The 24,522-nt window shown below is 42.4% G+C and overlaps 4 protein-coding genes across 6 annotated transcripts; 2 read left to right on the forward strand and 2 right to left on the reverse strand.

Annotated features, from left to right (window-relative positions):
* Positions 1–674: 674 nt before the first annotated feature.
* On the reverse strand, positions 675–2,110 carry LOC130701444 (lisH domain-containing protein ARMC9-like). The gene is made up of 5 exons (XM_057523458.1): positions 1,985–2,110; positions 1,640–1,906; positions 1,405–1,570; positions 1,169–1,293; positions 675–1,063 (listed from the first exon to the last, which is right to left on the reverse strand). The coding sequence occupies exons 1-5, from the start codon at positions 2,066–2,068 to the stop codon at positions 953–955; spliced, it is 753 nt and encodes a 250-aa protein (XP_057379441.1). The 5' UTR covers positions 2,069–2,110; the 3' UTR covers positions 675–952.
* Positions 2,111–3,683: 1,573 nt separating this feature from the next.
* On the forward strand, positions 3,684–5,070 carry LOC130701698 (V-type proton ATPase 16 kDa proteolipid subunit c). The gene is made up of 3 exons (XM_057523651.2): positions 3,684–3,880; positions 4,223–4,412; positions 4,466–5,070. The coding sequence occupies exons 1-3, from the start codon at positions 3,793–3,795 to the stop codon at positions 4,668–4,670; spliced, it is 483 nt and encodes a 160-aa protein (XP_057379634.1). The 5' UTR covers positions 3,684–3,792; the 3' UTR covers positions 4,671–5,070.
* Positions 5,071–7,737: 2,667 nt separating this feature from the next.
* Positions 7,738–10,839, forward strand: LOC130701546 (uncharacterized). 2 transcript variants are annotated; one of them, XM_057523537.1, is made up of 5 exons: positions 7,738–7,847; positions 9,352–9,422; positions 9,533–9,857; positions 9,923–9,998; positions 10,070–10,839. In XM_057523537.1, exons 2-5 carry the CDS (start codon positions 9,352–9,354, stop codon positions 10,264–10,266), a joined length of 669 nt encoding a protein of 222 aa, XP_057379520.1. In that variant the 5' UTR covers positions 7,738–7,847; the 3' UTR covers positions 10,267–10,839. The 2 variants fall into 2 exon arrangements, with proteins under 2 accessions (XP_057379520.1, XP_057379551.1); XM_057523568.2 differs by having other exon boundaries at positions 7,740–7,847; positions 9,539–9,857.
* Positions 10,840–10,937: 98 nt separating this feature from the next.
* On the reverse strand, positions 10,938–22,402 carry LOC130699801 (PHD finger protein rhinoceros-like). 2 transcript variants are annotated; one of them, XM_059496573.1, is made up of 14 exons: positions 22,290–22,402; positions 21,700–21,787; positions 21,401–21,597; positions 21,129–21,334; positions 20,899–21,062; positions 20,687–20,835; positions 20,342–20,629; positions 20,099–20,272; positions 19,847–19,998; positions 19,628–19,748; positions 19,440–19,562; positions 19,076–19,357; positions 18,839–19,003; positions 10,938–18,765 (listed from the first exon to the last, which is right to left on the reverse strand). In XM_059496573.1, exons 2-14 carry the CDS (start codon positions 21,761–21,763, stop codon positions 12,091–12,093), a joined length of 8,760 nt encoding a protein of 2,919 aa, XP_059352556.1. In that variant the 5' UTR covers positions 21,764–21,787; positions 22,290–22,402; the 3' UTR covers positions 10,938–12,090. The 2 variants fall into 2 exon arrangements, with proteins under 2 accessions (XP_059352556.1, XP_057377927.1); XM_057521944.2 differs by lacking the exon at positions 22,290–22,402 and adding an exon at positions 21,882–22,235.
* Positions 22,403–24,522: the final 2,120 nt, after the last annotated feature.

Below are 24,522 nucleotides of genomic sequence, written 5' to 3' on the forward strand. Positions count from 1 at the left end.
ACATCAGGTTTCGTTCCAAATGTGTCGTTTTGGATGAAGTTTTCTACTACTGCGTTCAATTTGTCGTCGGCTAGAGACAACGCGTGACAATCGGCGGAGAAGTTTCCATTCATAGCGACAGGTCCGACGATACACCACCCAAAGCGGGTACGTTGTGCTCTAGGGGTCCGCTGACGCGCAGTGTCGATCCCAAGTTCCAAGACCTCAAGCGGCGAAGGATGGTAAAATCCAATTAAGCCTGTAACGTCTTCGACCCTACTCGAGTGAACTGGCACTGCTAGATGCAGTTATTCTTCCAAAAGCTTAGGTAGATCAACTGGCTGAGTCTTCAAGTTGAGTGTTTCTACCGTATGCGCGTCTTCAATCCGAAACGATAGGATTCCGTCAAGAGATGCGATTTCGAAGTCGACCTGTTCAGTAAAAAACGGTGGGCTCTCGGGTCCCACGGTCGTTATGGCAATACCATATAAGGGCCAAGAAGTTGCAAGAACCAAGAAGTTGCTAGTGACCAAAGCGGGTGACTGATGATGACAATGTGTTTATTGCATATTTTTCATCTTAGCCTGTGGCATGGGGGTTGGGGGTCTAACATAAAACGACTAGACTCTACTTTTTCCAGACATTTTTCGTAACACCTGAGGCATTAGCAAAAGGTGTCTGGACTTAAACTACCCTTCTCAACTTATAGCGTTTTTGCGCCAAACCCGCCCTAACCCTATTTAAAAAAGGTCAATAATTAATATATTTTGCCCATAGATGGCTTTTAAAAATTTAATAGGGTGTTCTTCTTTTTGGGCAGGATACTGTACAATAGAATGAAATGCATGGAAGTGAAAAATTTATCAATGGTATGTGAATAACTATGACGTATTAGCTGTGTTTAGTAAACAACTGAACATAAAATATGTAAACACGAAAGAAGAAGGAAAGTTCTCTTTCTTTTCTTTCCAACCTATAAAGAATTTTTGGAACCAATTGTTTCAATCGAGGTTGATGTCCGCACTGAGCGAGCCTCCCACTGGAAACCTAACTCCAATGAATTTTTTTTTTCCGCTTCAGAAAGCTAAAAAATTTTTAATAAAATAAAATAAATGAAACAAAAAAAAAATAAACCAAATATTGCATTAGGAACGATGGAACATTCAAAACATTCAATCATTATGGTTACGTTCGTGAGAAGGCTGTGAGAGTAAACCATTATCTGTTGATTATAATTTTCAAATGCCTCAAGAGAACATTTGGTATCCCCTCTGATAGATTCCTCAAGAGCTGCTACTAAACGAGTTGCCAGATCTAGGGTTACAAAAATTAACAGATTTACTTTTATTTCAAATAACATGTACAAAGGTATACAACGAAAACATGTAGCTTGAAATAAAAATTGCAGCTTTTACCGTTACCTACCTAGGAGCGACTTGTGATCCTCTTTTAATTTCGTGAACTTTGTTTTCAAGTTGAAATATTTCCTATTTTGTCGCTCTAGTCGGATTTTGTCACCACCGTGGATATGCAATATTCTCTTCTCTAAGACATCTTTCCATTGCACCGTTAAACTTCGTATCCATTCCTCCTATCAGGGGACAAGTTCATGGTACCTTTCAATTTTAATTCTGAGCGCCTAGTATAATGTGTCAGTTACTTTTAGAATTTCATTTATTAGGAAATGATTTTGGCGCTCAATATATGGTATTGTGAAATAAGGTGCTAGTTCTTTAAATTTCGAATAAATAACGCCCCTTTCCTTCAGGAAATAAGAAAATTTGTCTTTTGCCTCACGTTCGCCATTTTCTGTCGACAGTCGTAGAACTGTAAAATATACTTGTAATTTAAAATCAACTAAAAGAAATAAATCGTAGTTTGGATCCGTGGGAGATTCTTCTGGTTTTCCCACAAGAGACTCCCATACCTGTGCACCGTCCAATTCATAATTACTCCGCTTATGTTTACCCCCGATAAACAGTGAACAGTAAAAAATGTAACTTACTTCAAAAAACGTGTCGCTGTTTCCATTGACAAAGTGCTCGTCAAGCTGTTGAGCGAGTTCTCGGCAGCAAACATAATCTTCCATCTAAGATTTAGCGACTTACATCTCACTCTTTATCCTACAAAGTTATCGATTAAACTTGGCTAGGGATGCTAAGCAACGAAAATAACTAATTATTTCCAGTAGGGGAGAGTGGGGTGAGTCGGTACAGTGGGTGTAGTGGGACAATGGCGGGAAAAATCTGAAATATTAAATTTCCAAAAAGTTTATTTCCAAAAAAATTAATACGTGATATGTGTATTCGTGTTTTCTGTTTAGAGTTAAAGTTTTAGTTATAAGGAAAATTCTTCATTTTCACATCAATCCAAATAAAAACTTTGCTAAAATAAATAATTTATTTAGCAGGATCCTACTAATTTCTTAAGCTTTTTTAGAAATGTATTTTATAATTATAAACCGAGGCTGTCTCACATCACCCACCCAGGTGTCCCAATTCACCCAACGGTACAGGCTCCTCCCTCAAATTTTTCAAAACTTTAAAAACCTGTAGGAGGCAAATAACTTCTTGAAAAAAAAAAAAAAAACATAAGTATGTAAAAATTTATGAACGTTATCCAAAATAAAATCGTGTAATTTGTGTGGGAGTTATGGCCCAAAAACAAAATGTGTCCCAACGCACTCCACTCTCGCCTACCAGGTCGTTTCATTTGCTGCTACAATGTTGTCAAGCCGGCACTGTTGTACTAAAATGCAATTTTGTAGTACCAAATACCAATAAAGTTACACGAGTTCAATAGCTAGTAGCGTATGTTGCGGTTTGACATACACACCTTTACGCAACCTCTCGCCCTGTGCAAGTCCACTTGTCGAGAAATTAGCGTGATTATTATAAATCCGTTGAAAAAATTCGGGATCCATTAGAAGAATTTTAAACTAAAGAATCGATGACTATCGTGAAAAGTAGACCACTCTGTTACATTCTATTAAGATTTAGATTATGTAGAAAAGACAACAAACTTTCTTTATTTTTTTTTCTTTACATTTCTCCTTTTTTAAATCACCTGTGTGGATTGGCTGCCTTCAAGCAGTTGAAAGGCAGCACACCTCTCCTCGAATACGTACAGTGAATAAAAAACCGACAACATTCTCCGAGAATACGCTAACATTAAACCACGCGACCAGCATTTTCCGGAAACGATAATTTTTTCTTCAGCGTAGGAATTAGAAAAAATTGACAGATAATAGAAGAAAGCAATAGTCTTATACGGTCACATTAGTCACTACAATGGGAAACAAAAAATGTAACACTATTTAGTCTTATATCCCCCTTACTTTTTTTGTATTTCAATAATATGGAACACTATGTTTCCAATCCTATTCTAATTTTCAATAAAACTACATATGGATGATACGGTCAGCGTTTTTTGGATTTCTGCTATCATGTTAATATGTAATATTTCTCAAGAATATGGTGCTATCCTCATATACATCACAACATTAATAGTTTAGCTATGCTACGTTTCTAGAAATATCAATATGGTATTTTTTCTTTGATCGAAACACTATGAGAGCATTAACATAGAGGACGCCGCCGCTGCTGCTTGATCGTCCAATGGGACTTCGCGTTTGTTAAGGTTCTAGTCAGCCAATGACGGCAAGACTTTCTTAGATCAGGTGCTCGCAAGTCACATGAGTAAGAAGTCTAAACCGGCAGAAGGATCGCCATAGTTTGACAGTGGTTCTGTACTCATCTTCTCGTCTACAAGTCTTTACATTGCATATAGACATCTAACTTTATACACCTCACCATGGCTGAATCAACATTGACCGAAACGAATCCTATCTATGGTCCTTTTTTTGGTGTAATGGGAGCAGCATCTGCCATGATTTTCAGCGGTAAATTTTTTTTTGTCGTGGCATTTATCCACTAATACTTGTCAAAGTTTCAAATTAATGTTTGTCCACAAAACGCCATTCCGAGTCATGTTTTGCTTTCTTGTATCCAAAAATTTAACTTTACTTTTTCTATCCCCATTAACGTAAAATTTGTATCCTTTGCGTAGTTATTTTATACGTAAGTTATTTCAAGATATCTTATGGCACATAATCACAAGATGCACTGATAATGGAACTTCATTGCATCTATTGTGTAACATTATCACATCTCCACCTTAATTTTTTTCATGATGTTTTGGATGTTGAACTAAAATATGTATTTTTTTTACTTTAAACCATTAGCGTTTGGTGCTGCCTATGGTACAGCAAAATCTGGAGTTGGTATTGCAGCAATGTCAGTCATGCGACCTGAGCTGATCATGAAATCAATCATTCCAGTTGTCATGGCTGGTATTATTGCCATCTATGGTCTAGTCGTTGCTGTCCTCATCGCAAGTAAATTATCAGACCCATCAGATTACTCGGCCTACAAGTAATATTATAATTATCTCACACCATACAGTTCTAACCCAAACAATTTTTTAGTGGATTCATTCATCTTGGGGCTGGTCTTGCAGTGGGTTTCTCAGGACTTGCAGCTGGCTTTGCTGTGGGAATTGTTGGTGATGCTGGTGTACGTGGAACAGCTCAACAGCCCCGCTTGTTTGTAGGAATGATTCTTATTTTGATTTTTGCTGAAGTCCTGGGTCTCTATGGTTTGATTGTAGCCATCTACCTGTACTCTAAGTAAATGCCAGGGGTTAACAACTCTCCTAATTTGTCATTCACAAAGCCCATTAATCCTTTGCCAACATTTAGATCAGTTGTTGATTGGATACATCTTAGCTAGGTTTTACCCACACTTCAAATAACTGTTTGCTTTTGTGTCTAAAAATATTATTGTGAACATTCAGAATATAGAACCAACACATGTCATTCCAAGTTAACGTTGGGGTTGGCAATGGCATCAGCAGTGCGAAGTCACTTTTTAGCCAGGATATTTTTCTGTTGGGTGATCATTGCAACTTGCAATTGTTACACATTTGTTCATTGGTTTTATCTAGAACTTAAAAATTCCTTAATTTCAATTCTTTCCTCCTTCCAATGTCATTTCTCTGTCTAAATGTAATAAATACTAAGTTCGTTTGAAATTTTTCATCATTTATCGTGTTTTCGTGAAATCAATACATTGTTCCCGTTCTGTACGTCATAGAAAGTGAATGGTAAGTTTACGCATGCGTGCTAATTTCCCTGTATTTCTGATTTCTGTTGATAAAAATTCGTTTGCAGGAACATGGACCCATTCCTGAACCAAATAGCAATACAAGGGTTAAGGATTTGTTCTTCATGTTAAAAGGACAGAGGATCTTGGTACGAATACTGTAATGTTTCAAAGAATACTACTTGGCAGAAGTTACGGATTATTCAGCTGATAGCGAAATAGTTAGAAACGTAAACGGCATTAATCCATAGCGCTTACTGTAAGCTAAAATCTAATTGTAGGTAGGTTACCATATGCGGAGATCGAAACACACGGTCAAAATATGGTGTCTGTCAAAATACTATGCCTAAATGTGTGCCTTCGTACATACTGAACACTAAAGAAATGTTATGGCAGTTTGCGGATCACGGAAAGTTGATTTCTTTTTTGTTATCGAACTTGCATTCGAAGAGAACTTTGATTACCGCAAAGCAACGTTCACTGAGTCTGCGACACTTTAACAGTGACGTAGAATCGTAGTCTATCACAACACTTACGCCTACTTGGCATCTGTAGACTACTAGAATCGAGCAAAAAATTCCAACTATCAAAATATTTTTCCTCGCGATGACTCCCATTTCGAACTGTAGAAGAAGAGTAGGAGAACATGCATGTAAGTCTGGAGTGTGACTGCAGTTACCCCGCAACTAGTCCTTAAAACAAAAAAGGAAAAGCTCCATTAGAAGATATGACAACTAGCTGGGATGTCGGCGATGTTATCAATAGAGAACATGCGTTATTAAGGGTCAATTGCTCTTTACCTTGTTGTAAACTTCATGAGCTATAATTCCAATTGTGACGAATCCAAAACCAAGATGCGGGAAATAAAAGTTGCGGGGGCCCTGCTCTTCAATCATTCAACTCACTGGAATGACGGATTGACAGTTGACGAATAAGGGTCCTTTGCATTTCTTATTATTTAAATGCTGAGTACTTTCAATGTAGCCGCAAAATAACCAGGCCTTATGACTAGCTACAAAAAATTACCCAGTAATGGATACTGCTATCAAAGTGAAACGATTTGGGAATTATCAACTATGGAATCGCAGCGTCTCGAAGTTGCCCATCTCGCAAGGGAAGCAATTAAATTCAATATTCCTTTAATATGAGTTTGTCAGTATGTAGAATAATGAATATACAATCGTGCAGATATAGTATTCGGCAATTGAAACAGCAAGTGCTTGGGCAGACTTCAGTCAATCGGTCTACGATTTGATATCCATAGGAAATTCACGCATTCGATTTCATTTAGTTTTGCAAACAGCAATAATAAAACATAATGGGCTGTAGGTAAAATCCAATTTCGCTTCCCTGAATTCAAACATGACGGTATTATTGTCCATACAAACTTTTTCTTCAACTTTTTCATTCGGTGTTCGAACTTCAGGTCATGGAGACATTGAACGGAATTAATTTTTAATGAGTGAAATTAAACACAGTTTTATTAAAGTGAAATTAGAAACTAAAGTCGATCTCGTCTTGGTCTTTCAATGATAAGGATTTTTAGTCGAACACGCCTAACGTAATGTACAAGATATGTTGAATGTACAGTGGAACTAACGCTTGCCAAACCTCCATTCATAAAAGGTCTGGTAAGACAACTGACAACTAATGCACTGTGGAACGAAACCTTAGGTGTGAATACGCTTACAAAATAGGTCTTGTCCGTCTGCTGCTGAAGCTTGTGGCTTACCCCTTAGAACTATACATTTAGGTAGATGCGAGCGCTACGCCGACTTAGAACAATTACGCGGAGGGTGCGGTCAAGGCTAATTACTATTGCTGTGGAAGGCTAGCATCAGATTTGAATAATTTATCAAACTAAAAAAAAAGCAATTGGGTGACAACAATAGTTTCGAATAGACGCGAAGGCTGTTGAGGAAGAAGGGTCTGGATATTTGGAAAAGAAAACGTAAACAACCGTATGCAGCAGGGGAGGGATGTTGTGCTTATAAAAAGAAACATTGGAAATTACATGGGGATCGTATGGAAAGTTGCCTTGGCTTGTCGAGCAGAATGATTATGCAGAACATTACAGTTTCGCGTCATTAACGGGAAGGGTTGTTGAATTATTCATTAACTCCAACTAATGTTTACCAAACCGTGCCTCTTTGAAGCTGTCAACTTTGCTACTGTTTTCAGCTTTTGGCGACAAAGCAGAAAACGCTCAAAACAACAATGCTGGGGGGCGAGAAAAATATCGTGAGTTCTTTATACACATGAAACATGTAACCGGATAAAATTAAGTTTATACAGCAATCATGCTTAGTACATTAGTAGTGTGATGACCCTTGATTAAAGTTGACCTTACAGAAACTGATACCCATAAAACTTGGCCGCGTGCAATCTGTACGATATTTCTGTTTTTTTATTTTCGTACTCAGTGTACTGTACGTCGCCTTTGAGAACGAAAACATTCCCCCCTCCCCCTCTTCTAAACCGAATAGTTATTGGTCACGTGATCCCCCTCCCTTCCACTGCCTTCTCCCAGCCGCGGTTTCCTCCTCCCTCTTGTCGTACCTTCTCAATGTGCGGCTCGCTTGGGCTATTTATTACGAGGTTCCAGCAGGCTGGTATTCAGTCGAATTCAGAAGTCCATCGTCTCTACAGTGCTTTTCCAGCGCTTTGTTTTAATCCAGTATAAACACTTCAAAAACTATTTTGACGGTAAGACATAGTTTAATAATTGCTTTTGTTTCCCAGTTTAAATACGAATGCAGTTGCCGCTATTTGTGTTATAATCGCAAATACGTTACTTGACACAATAAGAAAAATATCCGCAAATTGAAAGGCTTTTCCAGATTTTGTTTTCTGTGTGAATATTTATTGTACGACCTAAGAATTTCTCGGCTAGCACACATATGTAGCCGGAAGTACAGTTTACAATAAATCAAGGTGTTTCGATAATTTATTTAACAAAACAATAACATTCGGGAAGCATTTGGCTGTAATTTTTGTTTCTCTTGGGGAGGTTTCATCCGTAAGAGCCATGTGTGGATAGCAACCGAATTTACCTTCAAATTGATCGATAGTCTCCGGTCCGGTCTAAATAGACCGGCTTGTTTTTGAGTAACTTGTAGTTTCACGTGCACCATTGCCGGCACCTGAGAAGAACGCCTAGTTGGAGCCCGTAGAATCATGGGAAAGATTATTCCATAAACCTACGCTCTCTAATGTATACGTTTACCACAGTCTTTTGTGGATTTAAAAAAAATCTCAATTTTGAGCTCTCTGCTCACAAAAAAAAAAAATATCATGGGCTTTGGGATTTTCTATTACACGTTGGACCAGTTGTCTGTGTAGCGACCGACATCGTAGTCTATTATTTTTATTGTGCTAAATTTTACCTCCTTAATTTCGTTTTGTCATTTATGCGTTCTGTGCTTTCAAGTGAATCTAAAATGTTTAAAAAAATATGACGTTGTTCCCTTCGGAAAACATATTTTCTTGGCAAAAAGATACAGAATGACAACCACTGCTAGGGCCCTTAAAGTTCAATTACAGCTGATTAGAACTTTGAGGATGTCGTCTTTTCCAATTGAATGCGATTCAACATGAGGCAACCAATGAGTTGAATCATGGGACCCTGTGGCAAACGGCCACGCAATACAAAGGCGGATCTACTCCACATCACAACTGAACTAAACAGTCGAAGGAAATTCGCACTTCCTCATCTCACTTTCCAAATAAGGTTACGCAAAGAAGAGTTCGTAAAAATAAAATGTCAGTATACAATGGTATTGGCTGTATGCCAGGCCAGTACGGAACATGAGTCATTTTCTTTTTTCAAAACTTAACATTCATTGTCCTTTACGCACAATAGATTCATCTATAGTATGCTAGGCATGTAAGCACGCTTTATGAGAGCTACAATACCAGCTGACTTTGCATCAAGTTTTTGTAGATCGAGGAAGCAAAAACTTCGTCTATTGGTGTGCTTGGAAATAATATAGAGCAGGAGTCAGGACTATCAGTCAATGCGACCTCAAATGGACATGGGCTAAAATTGGGCCGAAGAACAACCTTGCTAGTTTTTTTGACCAGTTCCCATTGTGATCGTTAACTTATTGCTAGTACAAAGCGACGAACTTAGGCAGCTCGTCGCCTGTCAGAAGCGACGCATGACGCTAATATATATCTGATCAATCTGACCATGACCGCTCTTACACAGATGGTTTCTTCAACAAGCTCCGTGTCTCTGCTCATGATGATTTGTCTATTGTACTCCATGACGCTGCTCAGGTAATATAACAATAAGGCATGCGTGGCACCCAATGTATTGAAATATACTTTTATGATTTAAAAATATTTTTCGAGAAGTAACACATTTCTTTTATGGGTGTTCCCTGCAGTTGCAGAGCACGGGCCCATACATTACCACACCCACAAGTATCCTTAGGTATACACAAAGATGACGGAACGCTATCGGCAAATTATTTTGCGGACTTTCTCCGTGTCCTCTACGCTCCTCAAGCGGCCAACGACGAGTTCTCAGTATCAGCAGGCGCGGTGAACGACATGTCGAACGACGTTTTCCCGTTGATAACGCCTGATGCAATTGATCGTGCCGCCCACGAAGACATTTACGAATCAAACAGACAAGAGTTTCCCTCAGATGGCGGTGTGCTATTGCCAATTTTGCAGAAACGCAATGCTAGATACTGCGGCTCCTACCTGGTAAATTAGTAGTCATCTATTAATGGATTACGGGATACAAAGAAAATACCACTATGGTCATTTAGGCTGACGCCCTCCGTATGGCTTGCAGTCGTAGCAGTTACCTTCCACTGTTCGGAAAACGTTCCATTCAATCGGCAGGTAGCTACAATTTTATCAGAATTTTGTTTTTAGCGAATTTCAGAATATAAATTGGGTGTCCTTTTTTAAAGGTAAGTCAGCGAGAACTACCGCCGCAGGCCCTGATACAGAACTGGGTACATGGCCTTTCATCGCCGATGATAAAGCCCATTCGATTCTAAACAATCAGCATTTGTTTCATCGTTTTACGCGAGGAGTTCACGACGAGTGTTGTGTCAAAGGCTGCACTTTCAAAGAGCTGACGTCTTACTGTACTCGTCCCAACTAAGAGTCTCCCCCATTCCGACAGCGACATGCTAGCTGATGACCCGCACTTCATGCGTTTATAAAGCAAGAGTTATGCAACAATAGCGTTAAGCGACTAAAAGTAGCACAAGCATGTTGTTGATGTAACCGTTCACTGTAGTCTGTCGCTTTTTCCGTTTGGGCATTCGTAAGTGACCTCTACATTTGGCTCCCGCTTTTCGCAAATTATGCTTTCGTTGGCTCGTTTGTTTGGGATATTGAAAACATTGACGAGTGCCGCCAGGTCAAAGATATTGTTTTTTTTTTTTTGCAGCTGCTTCGTTTAATACGCTGAATTGTTATGGACGTTTCTTTTTGCCACAGAAATCATTATCACATGTGTTTGATATTCTTAAGCCCCAAGTGCGAACTTCTCTAAACCATCTGTGATTCGTTCTATTTGTTCAAGGGTTTAAGTTTCCTTTGTTTTTTTTTCCAGGCGATTACATGGCAATGCTCCTTACTATTTTCCTCTTAATTTGTTACGCAATCAGCCTACTATGAATTCTCGACGTTATTCTAACACTATGTCAGAAATACAACAAAAGGGAAGATTTCATATGCATTACTGCGTAGTTTTACGGCTTTCAATCAAGCATTTTTGGATATATGAAGACAAAAAACGATAACAATAAGTTTAATATAGCAATGTACTTTTTGTTTGGATTCAAGCTTGTATTCAATCAGAAAGCCCGTCCCAGTCACATCGAATACCAACATAATTTGGAACCAGTCACGTTCGAACACCAGTTACCAAACACACGAGTTGCAATACGATTAAAATATTCAGTGTAAAAACATAAAATTTACAACAGCGATAAGAAACTCAATCGGCGGTGTTCGTCATAAATAATATCGAAACCCTTACACAATTGTTAACTCATCCATTGTTGAAAGGTGTTCACAGAGTGGGACCAACGTAGTTCATTCAGGAATTATTATAATTTTTTTTTTCGTTTTCGTGTTTTTTTTTCTTCATTTATTTCACCAGATTTTTTTTTAATATTTTTTTTTCCTTAGATAAATGCTGCTTCTTGACGTTATGGGGTTGGTGGTGGGTACGAAGGGTTCACATAACGTTGCACTTACATAGGAAAACTGTACACACTTTAAATAGCTCTGACCACGTATTGACCTGGCTATAAATCTTAAAGGCTAGAAGAAAGGGAAAAAAAGGGCATGGACAAACATAGACTTAATCATAATGAGGTTAAAACATTACAATAGGCAAAAATACAAGACGCAATATTATTCAAATATACAAGGGACACAAAGATGTTAAGATATCTGTGTCCATATTTTGTTGCTTTAGGGGATAAAGAACACGAAGAAAGGTATGTACGGGACCTATGGGAAAATGGATCAATTAATCGTCCGATGAGAAAAATAAGACTTTTATTCCACCTGAATATGGGCCAGTCAAACAAAAGAAAAAAAAGGTTCCCCCCTCCCTGGTAAAGAAGTGACGGGGAGTGAATATGTTCGTCGTAAAACGATTATAAACACAATGCATGCAAAACTGTTGAACATGTTGGTCTAACAAAATTTCATAAAATGACGGTTGCAACTGAGCCTTGAACAAGACGAAATTGGGTTAGAAGAGGAGACGAGGGGGGAGGGGGTTATAGCTTAAAAAAAAAGAGCAGTTACATCGGTCAGTTGATTTTGTTTTCCACCTCCAATTCGAACGTCACAAACGGCGTGCTATGAAAAGTAAAACAAAGGAGTACGTGGAAACGAAGCAAAAAATGATGTGAGGTTTGGGAAGGGTGGAGGCATCAGGGAGAGAGGCAGGTTCTTACTTTCATCACCTGACCTCGCAGCTTTCTTTCGGTGTGGCTGTCGGCGACGGAGGTGGGGTCGAGTCCGATTTGGCTTTGGTAACGTAGCTGCCTTGCGAACAACGCGCTAGTTTGAGCTTGATGGGCATCAGTCGCATAGATGTGACTCCCGATGGAACATCGCCCCCTTCGTGTTTCTCGAGTGGTGGCGGTGGTGTCACATCTTCGTTACCTTGAGATTCCATATTCTGCAACAATTTCACGTCGTTGGAGGGAGGATCGCGAATTCCGCTTACGGGCTTTTTGCCAAAGCGAATGATCAGTTTAGGTGGTGCCGAACAATTTTCTCGATTGTCTTTGGAAATGATTTGAACCCCATTGCGACCGGCGTGACCATCAATGCTGTTGTTTACACCGTTCTCATCACTCAAACTTCGTTTTCTCTTACGGCCGCTTTCGACGGCTTCCCCACTACACCCACCAACGCTAGCAAAATGATAACCATCCACGCCGCCTCCGCCGGCGATGGACACAAGGTCCGTGCTCGCCACCGGAGGCCTCCGACGGTTATTGCCGTCGCGATCTTTGGATTTGCTGCGGTCTTTACGCGTTTTCGTTTTGTGTCGCTTGTTTTTGAATTCAGGTTTGAAATCGAGACCGCAAGGGGCGCCATCTGGCTTGTCGGCACTGCTATTATCCCCGACTGACTGCGGCTGGTGTCCTTTTCGTCTCTCTGATTTGGAAAAATCAGCCATCACTTCTTCGCGAAACTTCATGCTTTGCCTCCAGAGTTCCTCCAGTGTTGGTGGATTGTTTTCCAGGCGCGGTGGGTCGCTGCCACCACCCATCGCGTCTCTCCCAACCAATTTGTTGACATCGCTGCCAGAATCAGATAAACGTTTTTTAGGTGGCCGGAAGCGGATCTTCTTGGCTTCATCGTCTTCTTTGGTATGCGCGGTCAACGGGTCGTCACCGGCGTTCTCGGTGGAAACGTCCAGGCCCCCCGAATCACACACAGTGACCACTTCACCGGCACCGAGTTTTTCACGAAATCGAATCTTCAACTTTGGAGGCGGATGCGTAGCAAAATCCAGGTTAGTATTCTTATCTTTCTCACTAACGACGGCCATCTCCTGACACGTGGCGCTGGTTCGGTTACTCGGAGGCCGCCCACGCCGCCGCTCCTTCCTCTTACCCACTTCTGTTTCGTTAGTCCTGTCCGCCGCCAGAGACGGGTCCATCAGCGACGCAGACATCTGGAGATTACGCAGTTCTCGCGAAAGTGGCGGATTCATGGCATTGCCTCTTCTTCTTCTTTTACCATCCCTGGCGTGTTCGTTGAGCGGACCGGTGCTAATGTAGTCATCGTGACTGCCAAACGATCCTAGTGAAGCCACAGCTTTTGGTATGGAAATGTGACTTTTGCCCCCATTATACCCACCACCACCGCCGCCAGCACCACCGATGGCCTGTTGGCCCAGGTTCGACGAGGAGGGAAGCGTTCCAACATTGGTGCTGCCAATGACTTCACTGAGATCATTACTTCCGGCTAAGAGATACTCCTCGTTGGCGTAGGCAAGGGCCGAAGAATAAGGAAAGTGGAGGAACGCGTTCAGATGAGACGGCTGGGCCGGAGTAGTCACGTCTTGGGAAACGTATTGCCGGATCAGTTCTTTCTTCCGCATCCGTCTCAAGTTGGAACTCTCAGCGGCTGGAGTGCAAGACGCGCTGCTGGAATTCAGAGACGACGGTAGAGCTGAGGTATTACCACCCGAATTGCCACCAGAATAGTTAGCGTCCAAAAACGGACCTTTGATTTTGAATTTCAGAGCGTGGCGAGAGGAATCGATCGACGTCATGATGCTGTTGCACGTCGGCGTGGCAGCCACCGTCGTCGATGGACACGCAGTTGGTGGAACGAGCGTTTCGGGTTTGACGGCATCGGCTAAAGACGGCTTGGCGGCCAGGGCTGACTCTATAGCACGATTCAGGGCTTCCAAGTCCTGCATGGCTTTCACTGATGGCCCAGGCATAGATGCTGCACGAGGTAAACAATCAGCAAGTTGATTTGGTAACGCGCTGCTGGCCTGTCCGACAACGGGGCTCGTGGAAGAGGTAGATGGAATTGGCAACGGTTCTGCAACGGGAGGGCAATGGTTAAGCTCAGCAGTGGAAGTCGGTTGCAACTCTTGCACGAACGCAACATCGCGCTTCGAATCCGATAACGAAGGAGGTTCTTCGACAATTCGGTTATACGACAATGGCGCACTCGGGGTGGTCGATATGCTCGGCTCGAAGTTGGGCGTACTCACATTGACTCGAGGGATAGTCAACCTCATTGGAGGTACAATCTGAGGGGCTAGAATGGGAGTTTCGCACTCAACGGAACGCTTGCGAATCGGCGGCGATTTGTCGAGATGGAACGACATCGGAGTGTTGGTCATCCTTCGCGATGCTTCGTTCTCGGAATCGAAACCCGCGCTGTCGGTGGAAGGCTCACGGCTTTTTCTGGTGCGCGTCAAGCCGGTTATTGAGACTGGCTGACCTGACTTGCATTTCGGGCTTTTACCGCTCAGGGGACTGGAAAATGCCTCAGGTTTACGAATCAATTTCGAATTTAGTGGACAACTTCGTTCTGGATCACTGACGTCGTCATTGAAGTCATCAAAATCGTAAACTGTTCCAGCAAGGTCTTGCGATGAAAGTCCGGAGACAAGTTTCGGTTCAAACACGCCCATAGGGCCCCTCTTCGCCGCGGCACCACCTCTAGCGCGGGCTCCACGGTTGCTCACTCTCCCTCTTGCTCCTCCCCGTGGTCTACTGGGCGAGACGTTCAATGTCAACGCCGGCACCTCAGTAATAGGTGCGGCGGCGGTCTCAGTGTTTTGTACACTAGACGGATGCATATCATTCAGCTGTTCTGCCGTTACTTTCGTGGCGTTGATGGCTGCCTGTCGGGTAGGACGTTGTCGTTTCTCTGAATTGGAAACGCCAAGTTCGGTAGTCGGCGACATGACAACGGGTGAAGCTCCACGAACGTTTGACGGTACTGATCGATATATTACATCCGGCGATGTCAACAAGCCTAAAGACGACCCGGTAGTTGGGTCTTCTGAATGAATGGGTTGATGAAACGTCGTGTCGATCGTGTGCCCTACTGGCCCGATATTTACTGCTGGCGCAATCGTTTCCAATGGCGATGGTGGCAATGGCGCAGGACTCACACCTCTTCGGTTCGATTCTATAATCTCAACCGGTTGGTTAACACTCTGTACAGGTAACTCTGGTTCTATGGACCCTTTGGTGGGCAAGTGGCCTCCTGGCAGTGCCAAAAGGATTTTTTCCGAAGATCGATTCAAAGGTTCGGTGACGGGCGGTGCTGCTGGCGGTGGATGTTCTTTTTCAAGTCGGGCTTGAGACTCGTTATGTTCAGTGTCCGAAACAAGTTTTGGGTCCATCCGAGGGGCGTCTGCCGGTGTAGGGCACTCGGGCCGCGGTGCAGAACTGGACAATGGCAGCGCTGGATGTGGTGGACACATAAACTGTGGCGTTTGTGACGGAAGACCAGGACGCTGTAGCATCGTCACCTCTCCCACGGCGGGGGCATTAAATGAGGAAGGAAAAAGAAAAGGTGGTAGGAATTCTGGCCTGAAGAAGGAGGTAAAATACGGCGGGAAGTGAAACGGCGTTGAATAAGGAACGTTGAAAAAATAAGGGGATAAAGTGTGATCTTGGGTAACCACCGCTGAGGGATCCGCGTGAGCATAGGCAGATGGCGATGACCTATTTGTAGCAGCTGTATGGGTCTGCGTTTCGACTGGCTCTATCGCTGCCTGACTGGCAGGCACAAGAGACATTTCCGGAGCAAGAGGCGCTTCATCGTTCAAATTTGTGCTTGATGCCTCTTTGGCTGGTGTCAAAGGTTTCCACTTGCTAGGCGGTGCGATGCTGTTGGAAGGCGTAACAGCTCTTTCGGCGAACGACGAATCCGTTTCTTTGTCGGTCACCACAGACAACGAGTGGCAGTCATTTAGGCCGTCTTCTGATTTGGGAGACAGCGTTTGCTGTTCAGGTAGCGCTGATGGCTGGCTCTCGCTTGGCGTTGCTACGCTTTCAGCGTTTGGCAACGGCGTCGCACAGGTAGGTGTAGGCGGTGCAGGACCTGTTTTGATAGCATATTGCATCCGCAATTTCTCGACGAGATTCATCGTTTCCCTGGCACTGTCCTCGTTGGTGTCGGCTTTGGGGATGGCTTCCGTGTTGAAGGAATAACTCAGAGTTGAGAGAGCTGCCGTATCGTCCTGATCGTAATCCTCATCAAACAATCGGCCTTCACTCATTTGCGAGGCACTTTTTAGGAAACCTGTGCCACTATCCGAAACGCTACGAGCAATGTCCAACAACTCGCTTTCGTCAAATTCAAAGAGATCGCCACTTCTGTTTGCTCCTTCCTCTTTGGCCTTTTTCACGGGAGGCTGAGTAAGGGAAAAAGGCCCTTCGACCGGTTTCGCGTGCTCGAGCTTGAAGTCAGAGGGCTCCTCATTTCTTCGATGCTTCCCTGTCTCCTCATCTGGCGTCTGGGTAGCTCCTTCAGGAGTTGGGCGTTCAACCATTTCAGCTCCTTTATCGTGCCCGGCTCTCGGGGTTTCCGATTTCGATAAGGCATCGTTCGCTTGACCTTTATCGATTCTGGCTTCTGGTTCGGGCAATTTCTCCTGCTTAATTGGGCTACGTACTGGCTCTGGCTTGGAACGCTCAGCTGAATTTCGACGCTTTCCGTCAGAGTGTTCGAGTCCAGTACCTGTCCGACACGGTTGCCGATTATCGAATCCTTCACGCTGTGTCGATGAGATGGAATCTCCCCTACTTCGTCTGTTGGCCTGTTTTGGCTTAGGTTTGTTAACATGTGATCGATTATCAGGATCGGTGACGGGCAGTTTCGTTCTTGCAATGGACGGCTCGCCGGATTTGGCTGGGCTGGCAACACTTGGTGTTGCCGTTCCTGCTGCTGCTGCTTCTCCCGAGGTTTGAGACAGTCGAGGCGATGTGATTCGGCCTTTGATCGCGTTCTTCTGAGGAACAGCTTCGCTGGGGTTCGATCCCGATTCCGAATCGGAACTGTGACTGGATGAATCGGAAGATGAGGACGAGGAGGAAGATGACGACGATGAAGAAGAGGAGGAGGACGAGGAGAATTTGCTTGGTTTGATAACGACATCAACGGAACTGGTGGTTCCTGCACCGGTTCTAAGCGGCGGTTGCTGTGGCTGCGCAGACTCTGACTGCGGGTGTACTTTACTGACATTGGTCGATTTGACTGATTCGCTGGATGAGTTGGAGCTAGATGAGCTACTAAGGCTGGAGCTTGAGGATCCAGATGAGGAGGAGGAACTTGACGAGGAAGACGAGCTTGAGGAGCTTTTAGATCGAGATCTTGAACTGGATGAACTGGATCTTGTTCTCGACCTGCCGGGTTGTTGTTGAGCCCTAACGGCAACAGGACATTCGGGACCGGATGGGATCTCAGACATCGGGCTGATTTGAGCAACTTTCTTGACCGGCTGTTGCTGTTTGGGTTGTGCGGAGGACTCTCCGGCGGGCTGGGCTTTATTTCTGACCGGCCCACTTTTCGTTTCCGAGAGAGTCGCAGTGACCAATTTGGTGGCTGACGCATTTTTGCCGGAAGTTTTCTGGGCCCCACGACCAGCTGAGGAGGACTGGCCGGACGAAGCCACACCTCCTCGGGCGGAATGGGATTCGGACTCGGACGGCCGGGGACCCCTGTCTCGAAAGGGCTTACCGGTTGCCTGAGTCGTCTCCGCATCGGCACCCATCTTACCTTTCTTTTTTGCTGTAAGCTCGTTATCCTCTTTTGAATCACCAGAATCAGAATCAGTTGTATCAAACAGGATATCAATCTTGGATTTTGATTTCGGTTCCACTTTCCCTTTGCCAAGTGGGTTCGGCAATGTTTTGGGATCACTTTTCAATTTCTTTTTCACAGAAGAATCACCCGGTATGTCAGAGTCGATGTCGAACAAGGAAATCGACGATTTGCAACTCCCGATTTTTATAGTTTCGGCCGCTTTCCTAGCTGCCTGTCTTTGTGGCACGTAAGATGGAAAGTCGGATGGTGCTATTACTTTCTCAACCAACGAGTTTTTCTTCTCCTTTTCCTTGCCATTGTTTTTCACATCTGCTTTCGGTTTCTCAACCGAACAGGTTTCTTCCGAGGTTACATTCATTGTCTCGGCAATACTCTTAAGTTCACTCTTGGGCTGTTGGGAGAGAACAACGTTTTCTTTGCCCACGCCTTTGGTTTCCTTCTCTTCCTTTTTCTCCTTGGCTGAGACATTGGCATTAGCGTTATGTAAACTTTCGGTGGCCTTCTTTGCAGCCTGTCGCTGAGGCACGATCAAATCTGTGGTGGATTTCGTAGCAGATTTGGGCTCACTGGCTTTTTTACCCCGACCGCGACTGCCAGCCGTGATAGGAGAAAACGCCTTGACAGCGGCTTTGGTCCGCACAACGGAAGAACTTGGGTCACTGCGAGGTCCCGCTTCTTCCTCACTGTCGGTGTAAATGAACTTGCCAGCTCTATCACTAGTTTTCGAACCGGCTTTTTTGGAACCAAGCTGTGTAATGGCTACATCGAAATCGCTGTCGACCGAGGTAATTGATGTTTGCGAAGGTGTTCTCACCTGAACGGAAAGAATAAAAAATGGGAAATTGTGATCGGCATAGAAACTCGAACAGAAAGATGATTTGAAATACCGGTCTCTTCCATCTACTGTTTGTTTCGGAATCGGAGGCAGCCGATTCGGCACTAATGGAAGAAAGTGAGCGGGACCTACGACTTTCGCCACCGTTCATGTACGTGCGTTTATAGGGATTGTCTTCCTTTAAATGATTGGGACGACCAACGATTCCATTTTTATCCTGCAACCAAAATTCAACGCACACAGAATGAAAACTGTTTTCTTGTCACCGATAATTACCGAAAAGCCAAACCTTTTTCATTGCGGGGATGTTTGACTGTACGCCTGCTATGAGTTGAATGACTTGTTCAAAGCCTTCTTTTTTGATCGTTTCCCCACGTGAATATACAAGGTCATAGATATTGGAGCCATGATTGGCGTCACGCAGTGCAATCAGTTCTGCTGGGGTGATATTTTTTTGAAGATCAGACAGAGACAAAATCGCTGCTTGCTTGTGGAAGGTTTGTTCTCGCAATCGAAAATACGATCGTGATAATTTCTCTCTTCGGCTGACCATGTAACACAAATTTCGAACCTACAGCGAAGAACAGTTTTTACTGACAACTCTGCATTTAACGAGATAAAAATAATAAAGTTAATGAGAAGTATGTTCATACCCTCTCTAGGTCTTGTCGCAGCTGTACAAACAATTTCATACGTTCCATATCTTGCTGTTGTTGCTGACTTAATCGTTCCGTTTCAGTGGTTTTGGGCGGTAGCAATGGTCTATCTCGGTTGGACTGAAGTTTTTTAAAAAGAAAATTGGTTGCTTGTTGTAAAGACACATGAGTTTGGGAGCACACACCTTTCGTTTAAGAACCCAAAAGTTGAAAATTTGATCAACGACATCAAGATCAAGATCTAACGTCCGCGCTGTTTCGCTAATGCTGGCATGCTTATAGAAGTCCGATTCGATGAGTTGTAGCCTTTTCGACGCAAGGAGGAAAAAAAATTAGTTCTCGATTCACACAAGTAACTCCCAATAAGAAAACGCAAAAAGTAAACATGTTTATGTATCCTATACTTTTGGGCACGGATTAAGTTCCTTTCTTCGACGGTCATTTCTTTTTTCAGCTTCCTAACGGATTGGGTGTTTTCCTCCCCCTCGCCTTCAACATGAGATCCCGTGATCCCTCCGGAACTTTTTTTCACCATCGAGTGTTTTTGGCAGTACGACTAAAATACAAACAAAAAGAAACAAAAATTTAATACGGAAATGATTTTATAGACATTAGTTGATGACATTACAACGCGAAATTGACAGGCAAAATCATACCCTTAACTTTACTCCGTCTTCGGAATGCTCATCCTCGACGATAGCCTTCATCTCTAGGCTATGCCTGAAACCGCAAGTCACATGATAGGCAGTTTTACACGACTTCACAGAGCACTGGATGCAGGCGCCACCCTTTTCTTTGCACAACACACAATTAAGATTCCACCGACTTGGCTAGAGAAGCAAAGCATGGAATGGATCAGTATAGAAAAAGACCAAGCGACCGAACTAAGAAACCGTTACCGGAATGCTTGATATTTTAGTGATGGGTTCCATCTTTTCCACACATCCTATAGATACTTCTGGTATCCATAGGGCGCAGGCTACATGGGCCCAAGTTGATCCTCCTCTTGTAGCTTTAAGCGCACCGCCTTGATTGGGACAAAGTTGACACGGTGGACGCAAACCAAGTGCACACGGTTTGCACAGCCAGGGTCCGGGAGGTATGCTTAAAATACCGTAGCAAGCCTGATGCACGCAAATATTACAACGATCGCAGAAAACCATTTCGTTTCCCTCCTCTGAATCCGGCTGTAAATGATAAAGATTCGTAAACGTTTCCTCTGAAGAGCCTGAAAGAAAGCTTACCGCTCTGCAGACATCACAGATAACGTTCTCGTCGTATTCAATCCCGAGAAACTCTTCTGTTTTGAGCAAAGTCTGCATGTTAGCCCACGATTGGCGCTCAAGCTCTTCCATTGTTTGTTCGAATGACAACTCCGAGATCTTGGATGAACCTGTTTAGGATAAAATAAGAAATTTCCTACCAGACTCAGGATTGACTTTGTGATATGCAATACCAATTGCGTTTCGCTGGGCATTTACACGATTTAACCACGCTAAATCCACATCGTCCATGTCATAAGCGCATGCTTGCTGTGATCGTGCTGGAGCGGAAGTCAACTGATGGATATCAGACGAGTAGAAATCATCATGTGTTACTCGTACAAACTTGTTTTTCGGTCTGCCAACAAAAACATCCATTTCGTTATAACATATATATACTTTTTAAAATATGAATCAATCATACAGTTTGAAATCGTGTGTCCTTTCTGGCGCATGCGCATTGGGTAGGCAAACGACTCGAGGTATAGGTAACGAATCAGGAGAAACTGGAACTTGAACGCCTCGCTCCCATTCTTGACGCCATGGATCAGATAATGACCAATAGTCTTCCGTACCTAATGGCTCCGAGTCGGGTAGTTTCATCGCTGATATAAGATCTTTCCGAAACAACTAAACACCCAGACAGGAAATAAATTTAAAATTTCACTGCTTTGAAATTATGAAATGAAAATAAACCTCGGCAGGTGCTTCAATCGCATTGCGATTGTATATATTAGAGCTCTTAAGGTCAGAGAGGTAACGAGGAGTCCATGGTGTTTTGGAGGCTGAATCTGCATGAGACTGTGAATGGTCATCACCTGACAGAACACTGCCCCCACAAATATTTTTGGTCCCACCGCCTAGTCGGGGGCGTTTGCGCTTTCCTTTTGAACCTTCCAATTGAATTGAAGCCAAAATGGTTGATCAGGACTCATTAAAGTTGTGTTAACATTTCATGGCAGGTACTCTATAGTTATTTGTAGAAGTTTACTTACTCATGTTTTGAGTCCCATCTTCACCCTTGCCCTTAGAGGGCAATTTCTTCACTCTCTGAGACATGCTTTAGCAGAAGAAAAGCAGCACCTGGAAAAACAAACAATGGCTTGATTTGAAATATAATAGTATTGAGGAAAATGACCATTATAAACAAGAATTGAAGATCACAATATTATTTTACTGGAAAAACATCAAGAGGAGGCATGGTTGTTTTTTCAAACTTGGACCACATAACTCGTCTCGAATAAACGGAGTAAATGTGACAGACGTAAATAACGGTGAGAAGCTTCAAAGGCAGACGGAGTACGAACGCCATCTTGGAAAAAAATATCCCATTCCCTCTGTCATAACCATTTGCTATTCTTGAACTTGAACATGAAACTATTTCTTTACAAATGCAGGACAGATTTCCAGGATCAAATCCTACAGCACAATCTACCCATCAATAGCACGGAATATCCAAAGAAAAGGCATAATCTTGAGTAAGGTGAAACAAGCTGAGGGGTCCTGTAAACATTGTTTCTTTCTCATCCACTGTGAACTTTATAACACACTTTCAATGGTTATAACACTAATTTATAAGTTGTACCATATTTATCTCGTGCGTATTGCATGACAAGAAGAATCCATCTTAATGAAATTTCACGGGAATATCCCGAAACGGATCCTTTGGCGCCATCACTACGAAATGAAAAAATAAAGCCCGAATGTCTTAAGTATCGATTCTGAACTATCGATTGTAAATATTGATACTTGATTGTGCTTGATCAAATTTGTGTCTTCAAAATCAGAGGGAACGTTTACGGATGACTTTTGATCAGCAATTGCTTAAAATTTCATTATGCACAGAGCTACACAATGCTTGTTTGACCTTTATGCCACCCAAACAATAAAATAAGAATTTTTCATGTAAAAATTCGGGTCATTATTTTTTGTATGATGTTTTAAAACATGATCCTTCCGTGAAGCTATTAAGTATATAACTTTCATATAAAGAATACGGAATTAAACTTTTTCAAACCAGGTAAATGTGAATATGATTCGTCGAAACGGGTTTTCATTCGAACAACGGTCGCATTTGCAGAGACGGACTAGGTGATTTTCATGTACCACACAAAAAAGTAAAAAGTTTATTGGCCTTCAATTTTTTGACAAAATCTTTAAAATACGTCTAAACTTAACGAGTACCAGTACTAAACTCTATTCGTCGAATAACAATTGTTTTTTTGCAAGTTCTTTATATCTGAAAACAGTTGTCAATCCAGAAATTTTGATACTTAAGAGTAAAAGAAATCTACCACATGGAAATTTTTATTTAAAAAAATGATGTATAAGTAACAAATGAGTTTTAAAAAACGCAAAAAAAATTCATGATAAAAAAATAACACATGCATCGGAACTCGGTGACAGTGGCAGCTGTCAGATGCTACGACAGCGCGCGGAGTCACTCTGATGGCAAAATTTGGCGGTTAACAAATTCAGAGTAAGTCGAGAAAGAATTCATGTTTAGATGTTTTTCAATCAGGTTTGACCAGTGAGCTAACTGTACTGAATACAGAATCTAAGGTTGCTGTTTGTTCTCACTGAGTACGAGACCAGAAGTCCATTACTGCTCGAAAATCTGATCCATTTGGCAGTCTTCGCTCAGCTAACTATTGCATCTGACAGTCTTTGAATGTTTCGATGTGTAGGTAAAGTCACCCTACGAAAGAAGCGACCCTTTTTTGCGCTTGCGAACGGTGTGGTTCCATCATGAATCCCGAGTTGGTCAACGTTCTGCTCTCCTAGCAATTTCATACACTGAATATGCTATTACTACAGTTAATGTAAATGGGGTTTTATTTGGGGTACTCTTGTCTGATCAGCTCCATTAACCTAAATGCAACACAACAAAAGCCAAGTGATTTTCTACTCCATTAAAACATTTTCGTTCCATGGAGGTCCACGGGACGTTGCTAACCAATATCCTATGGACGTCCTACTCACATCCCTATTGCATTCCACAAGATGTTCCTATTCAGTAACACTTTGTAGTAAACTGGGCCTCCAGTATACATTATAGTTCGACGTCCATTCGATATCAGTTTCTTGACATTATTGGGGTTAAAAAAAAAAAGTCACGGAATAGAAACTCAGCTATCAAAACCAAATCATTCTATGTCGGGTACTTATATCACTTGGTTATCATTTTTGACATATAATATACGTATACGTGTATCTTAAATCATGTATACGCGGAAATTTGTAGGAATTGGGTAAAAAGGTCTCATTTAACCCTCGGTTAACTATTGTTGAATCGTTTACGAACGCATTTTTACAATCTATGTGTGTTACTAAAAACGATAAACTAGTTATACATTTACATAACACAAGTTTATAACTACTACTTTCATGTATTTTCAATGTTTAGAAAAGTTTTTAATTTATTCTAGTTAATTTTGAATGTGTCCGAATAAAAAAAATATGTCTAATCGAGTGGCTAGCAAATCACACGTATATTAATTTAGTTATTATATCTTTGTATAATCCTGGTTGCAACGATTTTTAAAATATTAATTCTCACATACATCCATACCACTTTGAAAAATGGCAGACATCGTTGGGGCTCGAATTTCCCGACGTCCTTAGATTACCCTAGAAGAAGCTGCTCAGTACGCCCGTACCAAGTACAATTTGTGTCTTGAGAAGACGAAAAACAGTATAATAGTTCAAGAGCCAGCTAGGAATGAGACACAAGCATATTGGTAAATGTTTGAAGATATAATGTAAAACAGTGGGGTGGAGTAAGTCTAAAAAGTCACATCTTATTCGTCAAAGCGGTC

The sequence above is a fragment of the Daphnia carinata genome, chromosome 8, assembly GCF_022539665.2.
Source record: "Daphnia carinata strain CSIRO-1 chromosome 8, CSIRO_AGI_Dcar_HiC_V3, whole genome shotgun sequence".
Taxonomy (NCBI): Eukaryota; Metazoa; Arthropoda; class Branchiopoda; order Diplostraca; family Daphniidae; genus Daphnia; species Daphnia carinata.